Raw genomic sequence first — 18972 nt, 5'->3', positions numbered from 1 at the left:
ATGTCTGTAGATGTATATGTATGTTTATTTATTTATTTATTTTGCTTTGTCGCTGTCTCCCACGTTAGCAAGGTAGCGCAAGGAAACAGACAAAAGAATGGCCCAACCCACCCACATACACATGTATATACATACACATCCACACACGCACATGTACATACCTATACATCTCAATGTATACATATATATACACACACAGACATATACTTATATACACATGTACATGATTCATACTGTCTGCCTTTATTCATTCCCATCGCCACCTCGCCACACATGGAATAACAACCCCCTCCCCCATCATGTGTGCGAGGAAGCGCTAGGAAAAGACAGCAAAGGCCCCACTCGTTCACACTCAGTCTCTAGCTGTCATGTAATAATGCCCAAAACCACAGCTCCCTTTCCACATCCAGGCCCCACAGAACTTTCCATGGTTCACCCAAGAGGCTTCACATGCCCTGGTTCAATCCATTGACAGCACGTCAACCCCGGTATACCACATCGTTCGAATTCACTCTATTCCTTGCACGCCTTTCACCCTCCTGCATGCTCAGGCCCCGATCACTCAAAATATTTTTCACTCCATCTTTCCACCTCCAGTTTGGTCTCCCATTTCTCCTCGTTCCCTCCACCTCTGACACATATATCCTCTTGGTCAGTCTTTCCTCACTCATTCTCTCCATGTGACCAAACCATTTCAAAACTCCCTCTTCTGCTCTCTCAACTACACTCTTTTTATTACCACACATCTCTCTTACCCTTACATTACTTACTCGATCAAACCACCTCACACCACATATTGTCCTCAAACATCTCATTTCCAGCACATCCACCCTCCTGTGCACAACTCTATCCATAGCCCACGCCTCGCAACCATACAACATTGTTGAAACCACTATTCCTTCAAACATACCCATTTTTGCTTTCCGAAATAATGTTCTCGACTTCCATACATTCTTCAAGGCTCCCAGAATTTTCGCCCCTCCCCCACCCTATGATTCACTTCTGCTTCCATGGTTCCATTCGATGCCAAATCCACTCCCAGATATCTAAAACACTTCACTTCCTCCAGTTTTTCTCCATTCAGACTTACCTCCCAATTGACTTGACCCTACACCCTACTGTACCTAATAACCTTGCTCTTATTCACATTTACTCTCAACTTTCTTCTTTCACACACTTTACCAAACTCAGTCACCAGCTTCTGCAGTTTCTCACATGAATCATCCACCAATGCTGTATCATCAGCGAACAACAACTGACTCACTTCCCAAGCTCTCTCATCCACAACAGACTGCATACTTGCCCCTCTTTCCAAAACCCTTGCATTCAGCTCCCTAACAACCCCATCCATAAACAAATTAAACAACCATGGAGACATCACACACCCCTGCTGCAAACCAACATTCACTGAGAACCAATCCCATTCCTCTCTTCCTACATGTATACATGCCTTACATCCTCGATAAAAACATTTCACTGCTTCTAACAACTTGCCTCCCACACCATATATTCTTAATACTTTCCACAGTGCATCTCTATCAACTCTATAATATGCCTTCTCCAGATCCATAAATGCTACATACAAATCCATTTGCTTTTCTAAGTATTTCTCACATACATTCTTCCAAGCAAACACCTGATCCACACATCCTCCACCACTTCTGAAACCACACTGCTCTTCCCCAATCTGATGCTCTGTAGATGCCTTCACCCTCTCAATCAATACCCTCCCATATAAATTCCCAGAAATACTCAACAAACTTATACCTCTGTAATTTGAGCACTCTCCTTTGTCCCCTTTGCCTTTGTACAATGGCACTATGCAAGCATTCCACCAATCCTCAGGCACCTCACCATGAATCATACATACATTAAATAACCTTACCAACCAATCAACAATACAGTCACCCCCTTTTTTAATAAATTCCACTGCAATGCCATCCAAACCCGCTGCCTTGCCGGCTTTCATCTTCCGCAAAGCTTTTACTACCTCTTCTCTGTTTACCAAATCATCCTCACTAACCCTCTCACTTTGCACACCACCTTGACCAAAACACCCTATATCTGCCACACTTATCATCAAACACATTCAACAAACCTCCAAAATACTCACTCCATCTCCTTCTCACATCACCACTACTTGTTATCACCTCCCCATTAGCCCCCTTCACTGAAGTTCCTATTTATTCCCTTGTCTCACACACTTTATTTACCTCCTTCCAAAACATCTTTTTATTCTCCTTAAAAATTTAATGATACTCTCACCCCAACACTCATTTGCCCTCTTTTTCAATTCTTGCAACTTTCTCTTGACCTCCTGCCTCTTTCTTTTATACATCTCCCACTCATTTGCATTATTTCCCTGCAAAAATCGTCCAGATGCCTCTCTCTTCTCTTTCACTAATAATCTTACTTCTTCATCCCACCACTCACTACCCTTTCTAATCAGCCCACCTCCCATGCTTCTCATGCCACAAGCATCTTTTGCACAAGCCATCACTGCTTCCCTAAATACATCCCATTCCTCCCCCACTCCCCTTACCTCCTTTGTTCTCACCTTTTTCCATTCTGTACTCAGTCTCTCCTGGTACTTCCTCACACAAGTCTCCTTCCTAAGCTCACTTACTCTCACCACTCTCTTCACCCCAACATTCTCTCTTCTTTTCTGAAAACCTCTACAAATCTTCACCTTCGCCTCCACAAGATAATGATCAAACATCCCTCCAGTTGCACCTCTCAACACATTAACATCTAAAAGTCTCTCTTTCGCGCGCCTATCAATTAACACGTAATCCAATAACGCTCTCTGGCCATCTCTCCTACTTACATACGTATACTTATGTATATCTCTCTTTTTAAACCAGAGTTGATAGAGATGCTCTGTGGAAGGTATTAAGAATATATGGTGTGGGAGGCAAGTTGTTAGAAGCAGTGAAAAGTTTTTATCGAGGATGTAAGGCATGTGTACGTGTAGGAAGAGAGGAAAGTGATTGGTTCTCAGTGAATGTAGGTTTGCGGCAGGGGTGTGTGATGTCTCCATGGTTGTTTAATTTGTTTATGGATGGGGTTGTTAGGGAGGTAAATGCAAGAGTTTTGGAAAGAAGGGCAAGTATGAAGTCTGTTGGGGATGAGAGAGCTTGGGAAGTGAGTCATTTGTTGTTCGCTGATGATACAGCGCTGGTGGCTGATTCATGTGAGAAACTGCAGAAGCTGGTGACTGAGTTTGGTAAAGTGTGTGGAAGAAGAAAGTTAAGAGTAAATGTGAATAAGAGCAAGGTTATTAGGTACAGTAGGGTTGAGGGTCAAGTCAATTGGGAGGTGAGTTTGAATGGAGAAAAACTGGAGGAAGTGAAGTGTTTTAGATATCTGGGAGTGGATCTGGCAGCGGATGGAACCATGGAAGCGGAAGTGGATCATAGGGTGGGGGAGGGGGCGAAAATTCTGGGAGCCTTGAAGAATGTGTGGAAGTCGAGAACATTATCTCGGAAAGCAAAAATGGGTATGTTTGAAGGAATAGTGGTTCCAACAATGTTGTATGGTTGCGAGGCGTGGGCTATGGATAGAGTTGTGCGCAGGAGGATGGATGTGCTGGAAATGAGATGTTTGAGGACAATGTGTGGTGTGAGGTGGTTTGATCGAGTAAGTAACGTAAGGGTAAGAGAGATGTGTGGAAATAAAAAGAGCGTGGTTGAGAGAGCAGAAGAGGGTGTTTTGAAATGGTTTGGGCACATGGAGAGAATGAGTGAGGAAAGATTGACCAAGAGGATATATGTGTCGGAGGTGGAGGGAACGAGGAGAAGAGGGAGACCAAATTGGAGGTGGAAAGATGGAGTGAAAAAGATTTTGTGTGATCGGGGCCTGAACATGCAGGAGGGTGAAAGGAGGGCAAGGAATAGAGTGAATTGGAGTGATGTGGTATACCGGGGTTGATGTGCTGTCAGTGGATTGAATCAAGGCATGTGAAGCGTCTGGGGTAAACCATGGAAAACTGTGTAGGTATGTATATTTGCGTGTGTGGACGTATGTATATACATGTGTATGGGGATGGGTTGGGTCATTTCTTTCGTCTGTTTCCTTGCGCTACCTCGCAAACGCGGGAGACAGCGACAAAGTATAATAAAAAAAAAAATAAAAATTCCCAATCACCAGTCCTTTTTCAGCACATAAATCTACAAGCTCTTCATCATTTCCATTTACAACACTGAACACCCCATGTATACCAATTATTCCGTCAACTGCCACATTACTCACCTTAGCATTCAAATCGCCCATCACTATAACCCGGTCTTGTGCATCAAAACCACTAACACACTCATTCAGCTGCTCCCAAAACACTTGCCTCTCATGATCTTTCTTCTCATGCCCATGTGCATATGCACCAATAGTCACCCATCTCTCTCCATCAGCTTTCAGTTTTACCCATATCAATCTAGAGTTTACTTTCTTACACTCTATCACATACTCCCACCACTCCTGTTTCAGGAGTAGTGCTACTCCTTCCCTTGCTCTTGTCCTCTCACTAACCCCTGACTTTACTCCCAAGACATTCCCAAACCACTCTTTCCCATTACCCTTGGGCTTCGTTTCACTCAGAGCCAAAACATCCAGGTTCCTTTCCTCAAGCATACTACCTATACCTTTATTTTTTGTTTCACATAGCATCCTATAAGATCTTTTCATTGCATGTAACCCTTTTGCTGTTGTGACTGTATCACATGCATAAGCAAAATCTTTAATCGTATGCTTGTCGTTTTTAATAGTGACATTTGTGTAAGACTACTTCAAACAGAATTACACCACTCTGTCTCTTTTCAGTTAAGTGCTGGAGAAATGCGAATTCAGCAATTAACATCACTTTTACATGAATCCGAAGCAGAAAATGCCAAACTGACACAACTAGCAGATGCTCTTAAGGAAGAAATTCGAAGATCAGCAAGAAACGAAAATCGTGAGAAACACATGGAAAACATGGAATACATGAAGAATGTAATACTGAAGGTTAGTATTGCTTTTCGTGATATAGTTAGGAATGTAAGAAAACACAACACTGAAGGATAGTAAGGGCATAAATATTATTATTTAGTGGCTTCAGATATGGCTTGCCTTTATCTTTGAAAAGTATTGTGTGCAAGGTTTTGGTTGAGAGGATGGTAGGATCATCTGTGAATTGATATATCCTTAGGGATAGGGGAGAAAGAATACTTTCCACTTATTCCCCGCATGTTGTAGAAGGCAACTAAAGGGGGCGGGAGAGGGGGGAGGTCTGGAAAACAACACCCCCCCCATTTGAATTTCTTAAAAGGGAAACAGAAGGAGTCAAGCAGGGAGTGCTCATCTTCCTCCAAGGCTCAGATCGGGGTGTCTTGCGAGATAGCGCAAGGAAACAGACGAAAGAAATGGCCAACCCACCCCCATACACATGTATATACATACACGTCCACACACGCAAATATACATACCCATACATCTCAATGTACACATATATATATACACACACAGACACATACATATATACTCATGCACACAATTCACACTGTCTACCTTTATTCATTCCCATTGCCATCTCGCCACACATGGAATAACATCCCCCTCCACCCTCATGTGTGCGAGGTAGCGCTAGGAAAAGACAACAAAGGCCCCATTCGTTCACACTCAGTCTCTAGCTCTCATGCAATAATGCCCAAAACCACAGCTCCCTTTCCACATCCAGGCCCCACAGAACTTTCCATGGTTTACCCCAGACGCTTCACATGCCCTGATTCAATCCATTGACAGCATGTCGACCCTGGTATACCACATCGATCCAATTCACTCTATTCCTTGCCCGCCTTTCACCCTCCTGCATGTTCAGGCCCCGATCACTCAAAATCTTTTTCACTCCATCTTTCCACCTCCAATTTGGTCTCCCAATTCTCCTCATTCCCTCCACCTCCGACACATATATCCTCTTGGTCAATCTTTCCTCACTCATTCTCTCCATGTGCCCAAACCATTTCAAAACACGCTCTTCTGCTCTCTCAACCATGCTCTTTTTATTTCCACACATCTCTCTTACCCTTACATTACTTACTCGATCAAACCACCTTAGAAATATAAAAGAAAATATATTAAACCTGAATACCTCTCAACATGGAAGATACAGAGTTGTTAAGTCTTCAAGAATACCATGGTACCTTTTGAAAAAATCTGACAGAAATATATTACAGCCAAGCCAGGAAGCTAGAATGATAGATACTAAGAGAAACAGAAGGATTTGTACATGGCATTTTTGGATCAGGAAAAAACATATGATAGAGAAGCTTTGTTTAATATGTCATGAATATATTCTGTTTCCTTGCGCTACCTCGCAAACGCGGGAGACAGCGACAAAGCAAAAAAAAAAAAAAAAAAAAAAAATATATGATGTAGGAGGAAAGGTATTAGAAGTAGTGGGGAGTTTCATCAGGAGTTTAAGGCATGTGTGTGGATGGGTTGACAGAAGGATGGGTGGTTCCAGGTGAAGTTTGGCCTGAGGCAGGGGTGTGTGTGATGTCACCATGGCTGTTTAATCTAGGTGGTAAGGAATATGAATGCAAGGGACTTGGAGAGAGGAGCAGGTATGCAGTCTGTTGTGGTGGTGGTGGGGGGGGGAAAGGTGAGTCATTTGTTATTGCTGATGTTACAGCTTTAATGGCAGAATCAAGTGAGAAACTGGGAGCATTTGTGAAAGGAGAAAGTTGAAAGTAAATGCAAGTAAACGCAAGTTTATTAAGTTAAGTAGTGAAAAGAGACAGCTTAGTTGAGGTGTGAGTTTGAATGGAGAGAACTTGGATGAATTGGAGTATTTTAGATACTTTGGATTGGATGTGGCAGTGAATGGAACCATAGGAGCTGATGGGAGCCATATGGTGGATGAGGGGGCAAAGGTCTTGGGTACATTTAGGAATGTGTGGAAAGAGGTCACTGTCTTTAAAGGCAAAGATGGGTACATTTGATGCAGGAATCCTGTCATTGTTGTGTGAATGTAAGGCATTGGCTTTGAACAAAAATGTAAAGGATGTGGTAAATGTGCTGGAAATTAAATGTTTAAGGGCATTATGTGAAGTAAGGAGGGTTGATTTAATTTAAATAGGAAATGATAGGGTAAGAGAGAGGTATGGTATCAAATGGTGTATGTACAGAAGAACATAAAAAGGTTTCCTGAAATGGACGTGGAGGATGAGGGAGGAAAGAATGACTAACAGGGTATACATGTAGGAATTGGAGGGAACAAGGTAAAAGGGAAAATCAGGGCAGAAGTGAAAGGATGGAGTTAAAGATGTTTTGGAAGCCTGGGGCCTGAATGTGCAGGAGGGGGTGAGGTGTGCAAGGAATAGAGCAAATTGGAGCAATGTGGTTTACAGGGGATATTGTGCTGTCATTGGGCTGAACTAGTCCATGTGAAGTGGTTAGGGGAAACCATGGAAATGTCTGTGGGGCTTGATTGTGGATAGAGGGCTCTGGTTTTGGCATGATGTACAAGACAGCTAGAGAGTGGATGTGAATAAATGATAAAATTTTTCATCTGTTCCTGGGGCTACCTTGCTGATGTGGGAAAATGGCAAACATGTATGAAAAAAATATATTCTTTAATTACCCAGTCTAACCTCTAGTTCAGTCTAAGAGATTTTAGAAATCACTCTAGTCGTTTCTGATGAAATTTTGTATACACAGTGCTCGTACACAACTGAACCACAGTGATGCTTGATTATCATTTCTGATTTTGTTAAAGTGATAGGTGATTTAAATGCAGAGGTGAGTAATGTGGCAGTTGAGGGTATAATTGATGTACATGGGGTGTTCTGTGTAGTAAATGGAAATGGTGAAGAGCTTTTAGATTTGTGTTCTGAAAAAGGACTGGTCATTGGGAATATCTGGTTTAAAAAGAGAAATATACTTGAGTATACGTATGTAAGTAGGAGAGATAGCCAGAGAGCATTATTGGATTACATGTTAACTGATAGGCAGGTGAAAGAGAGACTTTTGGATGTTAATGTGCTGAGAGGGGCAACTGGAGGGATGTCTGATCATTATTTTATGGAGGCGAAGGTGAAGATATGTAGAGGTTTTCAGAAAACATGAGAGAATGCTGAGGTGAAGAGAGTGGTGAGAGTAAGTGAGCTCAGGAAGGAGACTTGTGTGAGGAAGTACCAGGAGAGACTGAGTGCAGAATGGAACAAGGTGAAAGTAAATGACGTAAGGGGAGTGGGGTAGGAATGGTATGTATTTAGGGAAGCATTGATGGCTTGCGCAAAAGATGCCTGTGGCATGAGAAAGGTGGGAGATGGGCAGATTAGAAATGGTAGTGAGTGGTGGGATGAAGAAGTAAGATTGTTAGTGAAAAAGAAGAGAGAGGAATTTGGAGTGTTTTTGAAGGGAAATAGTGCAAATGAATGGGAGATGTATAAAAGGAAGCAGCAGGAGGTCAAGAGAAATGTGCAAGAGGTGAAAAAGAGGGCAAATGAGAGTTTGGATGAGAGAGTATCATTAAATTTTAGAGAGAATAGAAAGATGTTTTGGAAGGAAGTAGATAAAGTGTGTAAGACAAGAAGACAAATGGGAACATCGGTGAAGGGGGCAAATGGAGAGGTAGTAATAACAAGTAGTGGTGAAGTGAGAGGGAGATGAGGGGAGTATTTTGAAGGTTTGTTGAATGTGTGTGATGATAGAGTGGCAGATGTAGGGTGTTTTGGTCGAGGTGGTATGTGAAGTGAGAGGGTCAGGGAGAATGATTTGGTAAACAGAGAAGAGATAGGGAAAGCTTTGCAGAGGATGAAAGCCGGCAAGGCAGCAGGTTTGGATGGTATTGCTGTGGAATTTATTAAAAAAGGGGGTGACTGTTGTTGACTTGTTGGTGAGGATATTCAATGTATGTATGGTTCATGGTGAAGTGCCTGAGGATTGGTGGAATGCATGCATAGTGCCAATTACAGAGGTATAAGTTTGTTGAGTATTCCTGGGAAATTATATGGGGGGGTATTGATTGAGAGGGTGAAGGCATCTACAGAGCATCAGATTGGGGAAGAGCACTGTGGTTTCAGAAGTGGTAGAGGATGTGTGGATAAGGTGTTTCCTTTAAAGAATGTATGTGAGAAATACTTGGAAAAACAGATGGATTTGTATGTAGCATTTATGGATCTGGAGAAGGCATATGATAGAGTTGATAGAGATGCTTTGTGGAAGGTTTTAAGAGTATATGGTGTGGGAGGTAAGTTGCTAGAAGCAGTGAAAAGTTTTTATCGATGATCTATGGCATGTGTATGAGCAGGAAGAGAGGAAAGTGATTGGTTCCTAGTAAATGTTGGTTTGCAGCAGGGGTGCATGATGTCTTTATGGTTGTTTGATTTGTTTATGGATGGGGATGTAAGGGAAGTGAGTGCATAAGATTTGGAGAGAGGGGCAAGTATGCAGTCTGTTGTGGATGAGAGAGCTTGGGAAGTGAGTCAGTTTTGGTTCGCTGATGATACAGCACTTGTGGTTGATTTGGGTGAGAAACTGCAGAAGGTGGTGACTGAGTTTAGTAAAGTATGTGAAAGAAGAAAGCTGTGAGTAAATGTGAATAAGAGCAAGGTTATTAGGTTCAGTAGGGTTAAGGGACAAGTCAATTGAGAGGCAAGTTTGAGTGGAGAAAAACTGGAGGAATCGAAGTGTTTTAGATATCGAGGAGTGGATTTGGCAGCAGATGAAACCATGGAAGCGGAAGTGAGTCACAGGGTGGGGGAGGGGGCGAAGGTTGTGGGAGCGTTGAAGAATGTGTGGAGGGTGAGAATGTTATCTCGGGGAGCAAAAATGGGTATGTTTGAAGGAATAGTGGTTCCAACAATGTTATATGGTTGTTAGGCATGGGGTATAGATAGGGTTGTGCGGAGGAGGGTGGATGTGTTGGAAATGAGATATTTGAGGACAATATGTGATGAGGTGGTTTGATCGAGTAAGTAAGGAAAGGGTAAGAGAGATGTGTGGTAATAAAAAGAGTGGGGCTGATAAGAGCAGAAGAGGGTGTGTTGAAATGGTTTGGTCACATGGAAAGAATGAGTGAGGTAAGATTGACAAAGAGGATATATGTGTCAGAGGTGGAGGGAACGAGGAGAAGTGGGAGACCAAATTGGAGGTGGAAGGATGGAGTGAAAAAGATTTTGAGCAATTGGGGCCTGAACATACAGGAGGGTGAAAGGCGTGCAAGGAATAGAGTGAATTGGAACAATGTGGTATACTGGGGTCAACGTGCTGTCGATGGATTGAACCAGGGCATGTGAAGCATCTGGGATAAACCATGGAAAGTTTTGTGGGGCCTGGATGTGGAAAGGGAGCTGTGGTTTTGGTGCATTACACATGAGAGCTAGAGACTGAGTGTGAACGAATGTGGCCTTTTGTTGTCTTTTCCTAGGGCTACTTCGCACGCATGCAGGGGAAGGGGGGTGATATTTCTTGTGTGGCTGGCAGAATGGATGAAGGAAGCATGTATGAATATGTACATGCGTATATATGTATATGTCTGTATGTATATGTATGCATATGTTGAAATGTATAGGTATGTATATGTGCGTGTGTGGGCATTTATGTATATACATGTGTATGTGGGTGGGTTGGGCCATTCTTTCGTCTGTTTCTTTGCACTACCTCACTAACACAGGAGACTGTGACAAAGCATAATGAATAAATGAATTATTATTTTTGCTTTCAGAATATCATAATCACTTTTTGTCTCAGTATATGTATTTGTTTATCTTTCACTCTTTGCAATTTCTTGTATCACAATAGCAGTGTAGCCTGAAACATACACAAGGATAAAGACTGTACAACACATAAAAGTGAAAGTTCATTTTAGAGCTCTCTCTCTTACTTGCACCAGTCACAGAATTTTCCTGGAGATAGTTTCAATTCCAGTCTTACCTTTGTATTCTAGGTACAAATTTGGCTTTTAAATCAAAATTTTAATTCATTTGTTACTTTTCTGATTTTGTTCTTGGATTGTAACTGTTTGTGAACTTACTTTGTAGGAAGAAATAATATATATATATATATATATATATATATATATATATATATATATTTTTTTTTTTTTTTTTTATACCTCGTCGCTGTCTCCCGCGGTTGCGAGGTAGCGCAAGGAAACAGACGAAAGAAATGGCCCAACCCACCCCATACACATGTACATACACACGTCCACACACGCAAATATACATACCTACACAGCTTTCCATGGTTTACCCCGGACGCTTCACATGCCTTGATTCAATCCACTGACAGCATGTCAACCCCTGTATACCACATCGCTCCAATTCACTCTATTCCTTGCCCTCCTTTCACCCTCCTGCATGTTCAGGCCCCGATCACACAAAATCCTTTTCACTCCATCTTTCCACCTCCAATTTGGTCTCCCTCTTCTCCTCGTTCCCTCCACCTCCGACACATATATCCTCTTGGTCAATCTTTCCTCACTCATTCTCTCCATGTGCCCAAACCATTTCAAAACACCCTCTTCTGCTCTCTCAACCACGCTCTTTTTATTTCCACACATCTCTCTTACCCTTACGTTACTTACTCGATCAAACCACCTCACACCACACATTGTCCTCAAACATCTCATTTCCAGCACATCCATCCTCCTGCGCACAACTCTATCCATAGCCCACGCCTCGCAACCATACAACATTGTTGGAACCACTATTCCTTCAAACATACCCATTTTTGCTTTCCGAGATAATGTTCTCGACTTCCACACATTTTTCAAGGCTCCCAAAATTTTCGCCCCCTCCCCCACCCTATGATCCACTTCCGCTTCCATGGTTCCATCCGCTGACAGATCCACTCCCAGATATCTAAAACACTTCACTTCCTCCAGTTTTTCTCCATTCAAACTCACCTCCCAATTGACTTGACCCTCAACCCTACTGTACCTAATAACCTTGCTCTTATTCACATTTACTCTTAACTTTCTTCTTCCACACACTTTACCAAACTCCGTCACCAGCTTCTGCAGTTTCTCACATGAATCCGCCACCAGCGCTGTATCATCAGCGAACAACAACTGACTCACTTCCCAAGCTCTCTCATCCCCAACAGACTTCATACTTGCCCCTCTTTCCAAGACTCTTGCATTTACCTCCCTAACAACCCCATCCATAAACAAATTAAACAACCATGGAGACATCACACACCCCTGCCGCAAACCTACATTCACTGAGAACCAATCACTTTCCTCTCTTCCTACACGTACACATGCCTTACATCCTCGATAAAAACTTTTCACTGCTTCTAACAACTTGCCTCCCACACCATATATTCTTAATACCTTCCACAGAGCATCTCTATCAACTCTATCATATGCCTTCTCCAGATCCATAAATGCTACATACAAATCCATTTGCTTTTCTAAGTATTTCTCACATACATTCTTCAAAGCAAACACCTGATCCACACATCCTCTACCACTTCTGAAACCACACTGCTCTTCCCCAATCTGATGCTCTGTACATGCCTTCACCCTCTCAATCAATACCCTCCCATATAATTTACCAGGAATACTCAACAAACATATACCTCTGTAATTTGAGCACTCACTCTTATCCCCTTTGCCTTTGTACAATGGCACTATGCACGCATTCCGCCAATCCTCAGGCACCTCACCATGAGTCATACATACATTAAATAACCTTACCAACCAGTCAACAATACAGTCACCCCCTTTTTTAATAAATTCCACTGCAATACCATCCAAACCTGCTGCCTTGCCGGCTTTCATCTTCCGCAAAGCTTTTACTACCTCTTCTCTGTTTACCAAATCATTTTCCCTAACCCTCTCACTTTGCACACCACCTCGACCCAAACACCCTATATCTGCCACTCTGTCATCAGACACATTCAACAAACCTTCGAAATACTCATTCCATCTCCTTCTCACATCACCACTACTTGTTATCACCTCCCCATTTACGCCCTTCACTGAAGTTCCCATTTGCTCCCTTGTCTTACGCACCCTATTTACCTCCTTCCAGAACATCTTTTTATTCTCCCTAAAATTTACTGATAGTCTCTCACCCCAACTCTCATTTGCCCTTTTTTTCACCTCTTGCACCTTTCTCTTGACCTCCTGTCTCTTTCTTTTATACTTCACCCACTCAATTGCATTTTTTCCCTGCAAAAATCGTCCAAATGCCTCTCTCTTCTCTTTCACTAATACTCTTACTTCTTCATCCCACCACTCACTACCCTTTCTAAACAGCCCACCTCCCACTCTTCTCATGCCACAAGCATCTTTTGCGCAATCCATCACTGATTCCCTAAATACATCCCATTCCTCCCCTACTCCCCTTACTTCCATTGTTCTCACCTTTTTCCATTCTGTACACAGTCTCTCCTGATACTTCCTCACACAGGTCTCCTTCCCAAGCTCACTTACTCTCACCACCTTCTTCACCCCAACATTCACTCTTCTTTTCTGAAAACCCATACTAATCTTCACCTTAGCCTCCACAAGATAATGATCAGACACCCCTCCAGTTGCACCTCTCAGCACATTGACATCCAAAAGTCTCTCTTTCGCACGCCTGTCAATTAACACGTAATCCAATAACGCTCTCTGGCCATCTCTCCTACTTACATAAGTATACTTATGTATATCTCGCTTTTTAAACCAGGTATTCCCAATCATCAGTCCTTTTTCAGCACATAAATCTACAAGCTCCTCACCATTTCCATTTACAACACTGAACACCCCATGCATACCAATTATTCCCTCAACTGCCACATTACTCACCTTTGCATTCAAATCACCCATCACTATAACCCGGTCTCGTGCATCAAAACCGCTAACACACTCATTTAGCTGCTCCCAAAACACTTGCCTCTCATGATCTTTCTTCTCATGCCCAGGTGCATATGCACCAATAATCACCCACCTCTCTCCATCAACTTTCAATTTTACCCATATTAATCGAGAATTTACTTTCTTACATTCTATCACATACTCCCACAACTCCTGTTTCAGGAGTATTGCTACTCCTTCCCTTGCTCTTGTCCTCTCACTAACCCCTGACTTCACTCCCCAGACATTTCCAAACCACTCTTCCCCTTTACCCTTGAGCTTCGTTTCACTCAGAGCCAAAACATCCAGGTTCCTTTCCTCAAACATACTACCTATCTCTCCTTTTTTCACATCTTGGTTACATCCACACACATTTAGGCACCCCACTCTGAGCCTTCGAGGAGGATGAGCACTCCCCGCGTGACTCCTTCTTCTGTTTCCCATTTTAGAAAGTTAATACAAGGAGGGGAGGATTTCCGGCCCCCCGCTCCCGTCCCCTCTAGTCGCTTTCTACGACACGCGAGGAATACGTGGGAAGTATTCTTTCACCCCTATCCCCAGGGATAATATACATATATATATACACACACACACACACATACACACACATACGCACATACACACACACACACACATACATATATATACATATGAAAAATGTAAGAAACAATTTAGAAAACAAACTTTTAGCTTGAAATGAATGAAAAAATGAACGTCACATAATGGTTCAACCTCTGGCTGTGGAAAAGGAAATGTACAATTTATTCACACAAACGTCAATAGCAGTTCTCATCAATTTCACCACTGAATCAATAAGCTTCAATGTCTAAGCTACATTTTTCTCCAACTTCACTATTTTCTTGTCAAAACACCATATATATATATATATATATATATATATATATATATATATATATATATTTTTTTTTTTTTTTTTTTTTTTTTTTTCATACTATTCGCCATTTCCCGCGATAGCGAGGTAGCGTTAAGAACAGAGGACTGAGCCTTTGAGGGAATATCCTCACATGGCCCCCTTCTCTGTTCCTTCTTTTGGGAAAAAAAAAAAAAAAAAAAAAAAAAAAAAAAACGAGAGGGGAGGATTTCCAGCCCCCCGCTCCCTTCCCTTTTATATATATATATGGTGAGGTGCCTGAGGATTGGCGGAATGCGTGTATAGTGCCATTGTACAAAGGCAAAGGGGATAAGAGTGAGTGCTCAAATTACAGAGGTATAAGTTTGTTGAGTATTCATGGTAAATTATATGGGAGGGTATTGATTGAGAAGGTGAAGGCATGTACAGAGCATCAGATTGGGGAAGAGCAGTGTGGTTTCAGAAGTGGTAGAGGATGTGTGGATCAGGTGTTTGCTTTGAAGAATGTATGTGAGAAATACTTAGAAAAGCAAATGGATTTGTATGTAGCATTTATGGATCTGGAGAAGGCATATGATAGAGTTGATAGAGATGCTGTGTGGAAGGTATTAAGAATATATGGTGTGGGAGGCAAGTTGTTAGAAGCAGTGAAAAGTTTTTATCGAGGATGTATTGCATGTGTACGTGTAGGAAGAGAGGAAAGTGATTGGTTCTCAGTGAATGTAGGTTTGCAGCAGGGGTGTGTGATGTCTCCATGGTTGTTTAATTTGTTTATGGATGGGGTTGTTAGGGAGGTAAATGCAAGAGTTTTGGAAAGAGGGGCAAGTATGAAGTCTGTTGGGGATGAGAGAGCTTGGGAAGTGAGTCAGTTGTTGTTCGCTGATGATTACAGCGCTGGTGGCTGATTCATGTGAGAAACTGCAGAAGCTGGTGACTGAGTTTGGTAAAGTGTGTGAAAGAAGAAAGTTAAGAGTAAATGTGAATAAGGGCAAGGTTATTAGGTACAGTAGGGTTGAGGGTCAAGTCAATTGGGAGGTAAGTTTGAATGGAGAAAAACTGGAGGAAGTAAAGTGTTTTAGATATCTGGGAGTGGATCTGGCAGCGGATGGAACCGTGGAAGCGGAAGTGGATCATAGGGTGGGGGAGGGGACGAAAATCCTGGGAACCTTGAAGAATGTGTGGAAGTCGAGAGCATTATCTCGGAAAGCAAAAATGGGTATGTTTGAAGGAATAGTGTTCCAACAATGTTGTATGGTTGCGAGGCGTGGGCTATGGATAGAGTTGTGCGCAGGAGGATGGATGTGCTGGAAATGAGATGTTTGAGGACAATGTGTGGTGTGAGGTGGTTTGATCGAGTAAGTAACGTAAGGGTAAGAGAGATGTATGGAAATAAAAAGAGTGTGGTTGAGAGAGCAGAAGAGGGTGTTTTGAAATGGTTTGGGCACATGGAGAGAATGAGTGAGGAAAGATTGTCCAAGAGGATATATGTATCGGAGGTGGAGGGAACGAGGAGAAGTGGAAGACCAAATTGGAGGTGGAAAGATGGAGTGAAAAAGATTTTGTGTGATTGGGGCCTGAACATGCAGGAGGGTGAAAGGAGGGCAAGGAATAGAGTGAATTGGATCGATGTGGTATACCGGGGTTGACGTGCTGTCAGTGGATTGAATCAGGGCATGTGAAGCGTCTGGGGTAAACCATGGAAAGCTGTGTAGGTATGTATATTTGCGTGTGTGGACGTATGTATATACATGTGTATGGGGGTGGGTTGGGCCATTTCTTTCGTCTGTTTCCTTGCGCTACCTCGTAAACGCAGGAGACAGCGACAAAGCAAAAAAAAAAAATATATATATATATATAAAAACCAAATATTCAAACACATCCTGTTGCCAGATCCTTCCTCTGAAATTGTATTTTGCCCCAAAAGTATATAATTTACTGGCCCTATGAGTACAATGACCCTCTATCCCCTGCACCACAGGTCACCACAGGTGACTCAATCATCAGGAAAAAGCAACAGCACAAGTTAAAACTTTGTTCCATCTCTGCTTTCTGATCAGTGTGTTAGTGCATGCATGATTAGTATATGTGGATTATTGGGAGAGAGTTGTATACTCTTATGGAGCCCTGCTATTAACAATGTCAGTGTGTGTGTGTGTAACTGAAGAGTCCAAACTGTCACATGGCATTTTGTTCTTTATGGAACATTTTCAACTTATGTATGTCTTTGTATATATATGATTTCACTTTTGTTAATAGTATCACCTAACTTTCAGTTTCTAGTGCTACGAAGTGGTGAAGAGAGGAAGCATTTGGTGCCAGTTTTGAAAACGGTTCTGCAGTTGTCACCTGCTGAAACGTTACAGCTGGAGCACTTGGCCTGTGGTGGGTTACTTTTAAATCACTTGTAAAATAAACAACCCATATATACCTTATCATTCTAATGCTATCTATCCCATGCATGCCTTTCACCCTCTTTCATGTTCAGACCCTGATCATTCAAAATCTTTTAAACTCTATCCTTCCATCACCCGTATGGCCTCCCCTTTCTCCTTGTCCCCTCTACTTTTGACACACATATCCTCTTTGTCAACTTCTCTTAACTCATTCTCTCCATATGTCCAAACCATTTCAGCACCCTCTTTAGCTCTCTCAACCAGACTTTTTTTTATTACCACTCCACACCAATTATTACTTATTTAATCAGATCCTCTCTCACTGCATATTGTCCTCACCTCCAATATTTCATTTTAAACACATCCACCCTCCTCTACACATCCTCATCTATAGCCCATGTCTCGCATCCACATAACATCATTGGGATTACTGTACCATCAGACATAACCATTTTCACTTCCCCCAGAAAATGACCTCTCTTTTCACACATTCTTCAGTGCTTCCTGAACTGCACATCCTCACCCACCCTATGACTCACTCCTGCTTCCATAGCTCCATTTGCTGCCACATCCACTTCCAGTTATGTAAAACAGTTCACCTCCTCCAAATTTTTCCATTCAAACTCACAGCTCACCTCAGCTAACCTGTTCGTCTGCTCCTCTAAACATAATTACCTTACTCTCAGTTCCTCATTTCACACATTCTTTCACACTCAGTCACCTACTTTTGCAGTTTCTCATTTGAATCTCCAAGTATTTTTCACATACATTCTTCAAAGGTAACATATGTCCACACATCATCTATCTCTCTTAAGCCACAGTTATCTCCTGAATCACCCTCTCAATCACCTCTCTCCCATACACCTTGCCAAGAATATTCAACAGTCTGTAATTTGAACATTCACACTTCTTCCCATTGCCTTTTCTCAAGGGCATTGTACATGCTTTCTGCCGGTCATCAGGCTAGCCACCTTTGCCACATGTCATCTTACTCAGGTCTTTCACCACCTCGTCTCTTTTCATTGAACCATGTTGAGGAATTTCTTACTGTGCATACCACCTCATCCCAAACATACCACCTGTGGCAACCTATTAAATGACAAACTCAACAATCCTTCAAAGTACTCCGTTCATCTATTTCCACCTCTTATTGAATTGATTTATAGTATTATAAGGGACCTTCTTTCTTCATTTTTTATGTATGATTTACTTGCAATGTCAAATATTTTACATCTTTTATTTTTCAGGTGAAGAAGATGGTGGCAGCTCAGTAGGCTGGGGCAATTACCTACACCTGTGGTCTAGCAGATAGTGACTTTTACTACACTCGAATATATATCACCAGGAGACTTTAACTGCTTCTCGAGGATCTGCTTGTGGAATAGGATTGTTTCACATAATCTGCCAAATGTTCAATTTCCATTTAATGATGTATGGAGTTTGGAAGACTCTTGACATCTGCCAGTGAAAAACACATTTTCAAGAAATGAGAAGTGTATAAGTTGAGAGCCTCTCATAATGTAAAGACTTTTAAGATGATATGCTTTACTATGCTTGAATTATGGAGTGAAAGCAAGAATTTGAGAGCTTTTAAACCATATATTCATATGATGATATGGGTAATGAAAAACTTGTTACAGATTCTGCAATTGTAGAGGTGATTTTACATTTTCTCACATAAGTAGTAAAATATGGTGATATTTGATTTTTTCATAATTTTCAAACTCTTTTCTTAACTACATTCCAATAGATGGAAAAATGGTACATTATAAATGATGCTTTACATAGGTATAAGAATTGTATGCAGAGTTTTGTCACTGCCAGTTTAACAGTGTAAATCTGATTAAGATATATACATTAATAAATAAAGGTAACATCCTTTA

At 41.8% G+C, this 18972-nt stretch overlaps 1 protein-coding gene across 2 annotated transcripts in view; it reads left to right on the top strand.

The window, feature by feature from the left end:
- The window catches only part of LOC139759651 (uncharacterized), a 144893-nt gene extending 125921 nt beyond the window's left edge, over window positions 1-18972 (top strand). For both annotated transcript variants that reach the window (XM_071682045.1, XM_071682044.1), the window contains exons 20-22: window positions 4816-4998; window positions 16970-17078; window positions 18337-18972. In XM_071682045.1, the coding sequence (XP_071538146.1) occupies window positions 4816-4998; window positions 16970-17078; window positions 18337-18401 (357 nt within the window). In that variant the 3' untranslated portion in view covers window positions 18402-18972. The remainder of the gene's footprint in view (window positions 1-4815; window positions 4999-16969; window positions 17079-18336) is intronic.

Source organism: Panulirus ornatus, chromosome 33, assembly GCF_036320965.1.
Source record: "Panulirus ornatus isolate Po-2019 chromosome 33, ASM3632096v1, whole genome shotgun sequence".
Taxonomy (NCBI): domain Eukaryota; kingdom Metazoa; phylum Arthropoda; class Malacostraca; order Decapoda; family Palinuridae; genus Panulirus; species Panulirus ornatus.
This window is presented reverse-complemented; position numbering and strand designations above follow the sequence as displayed.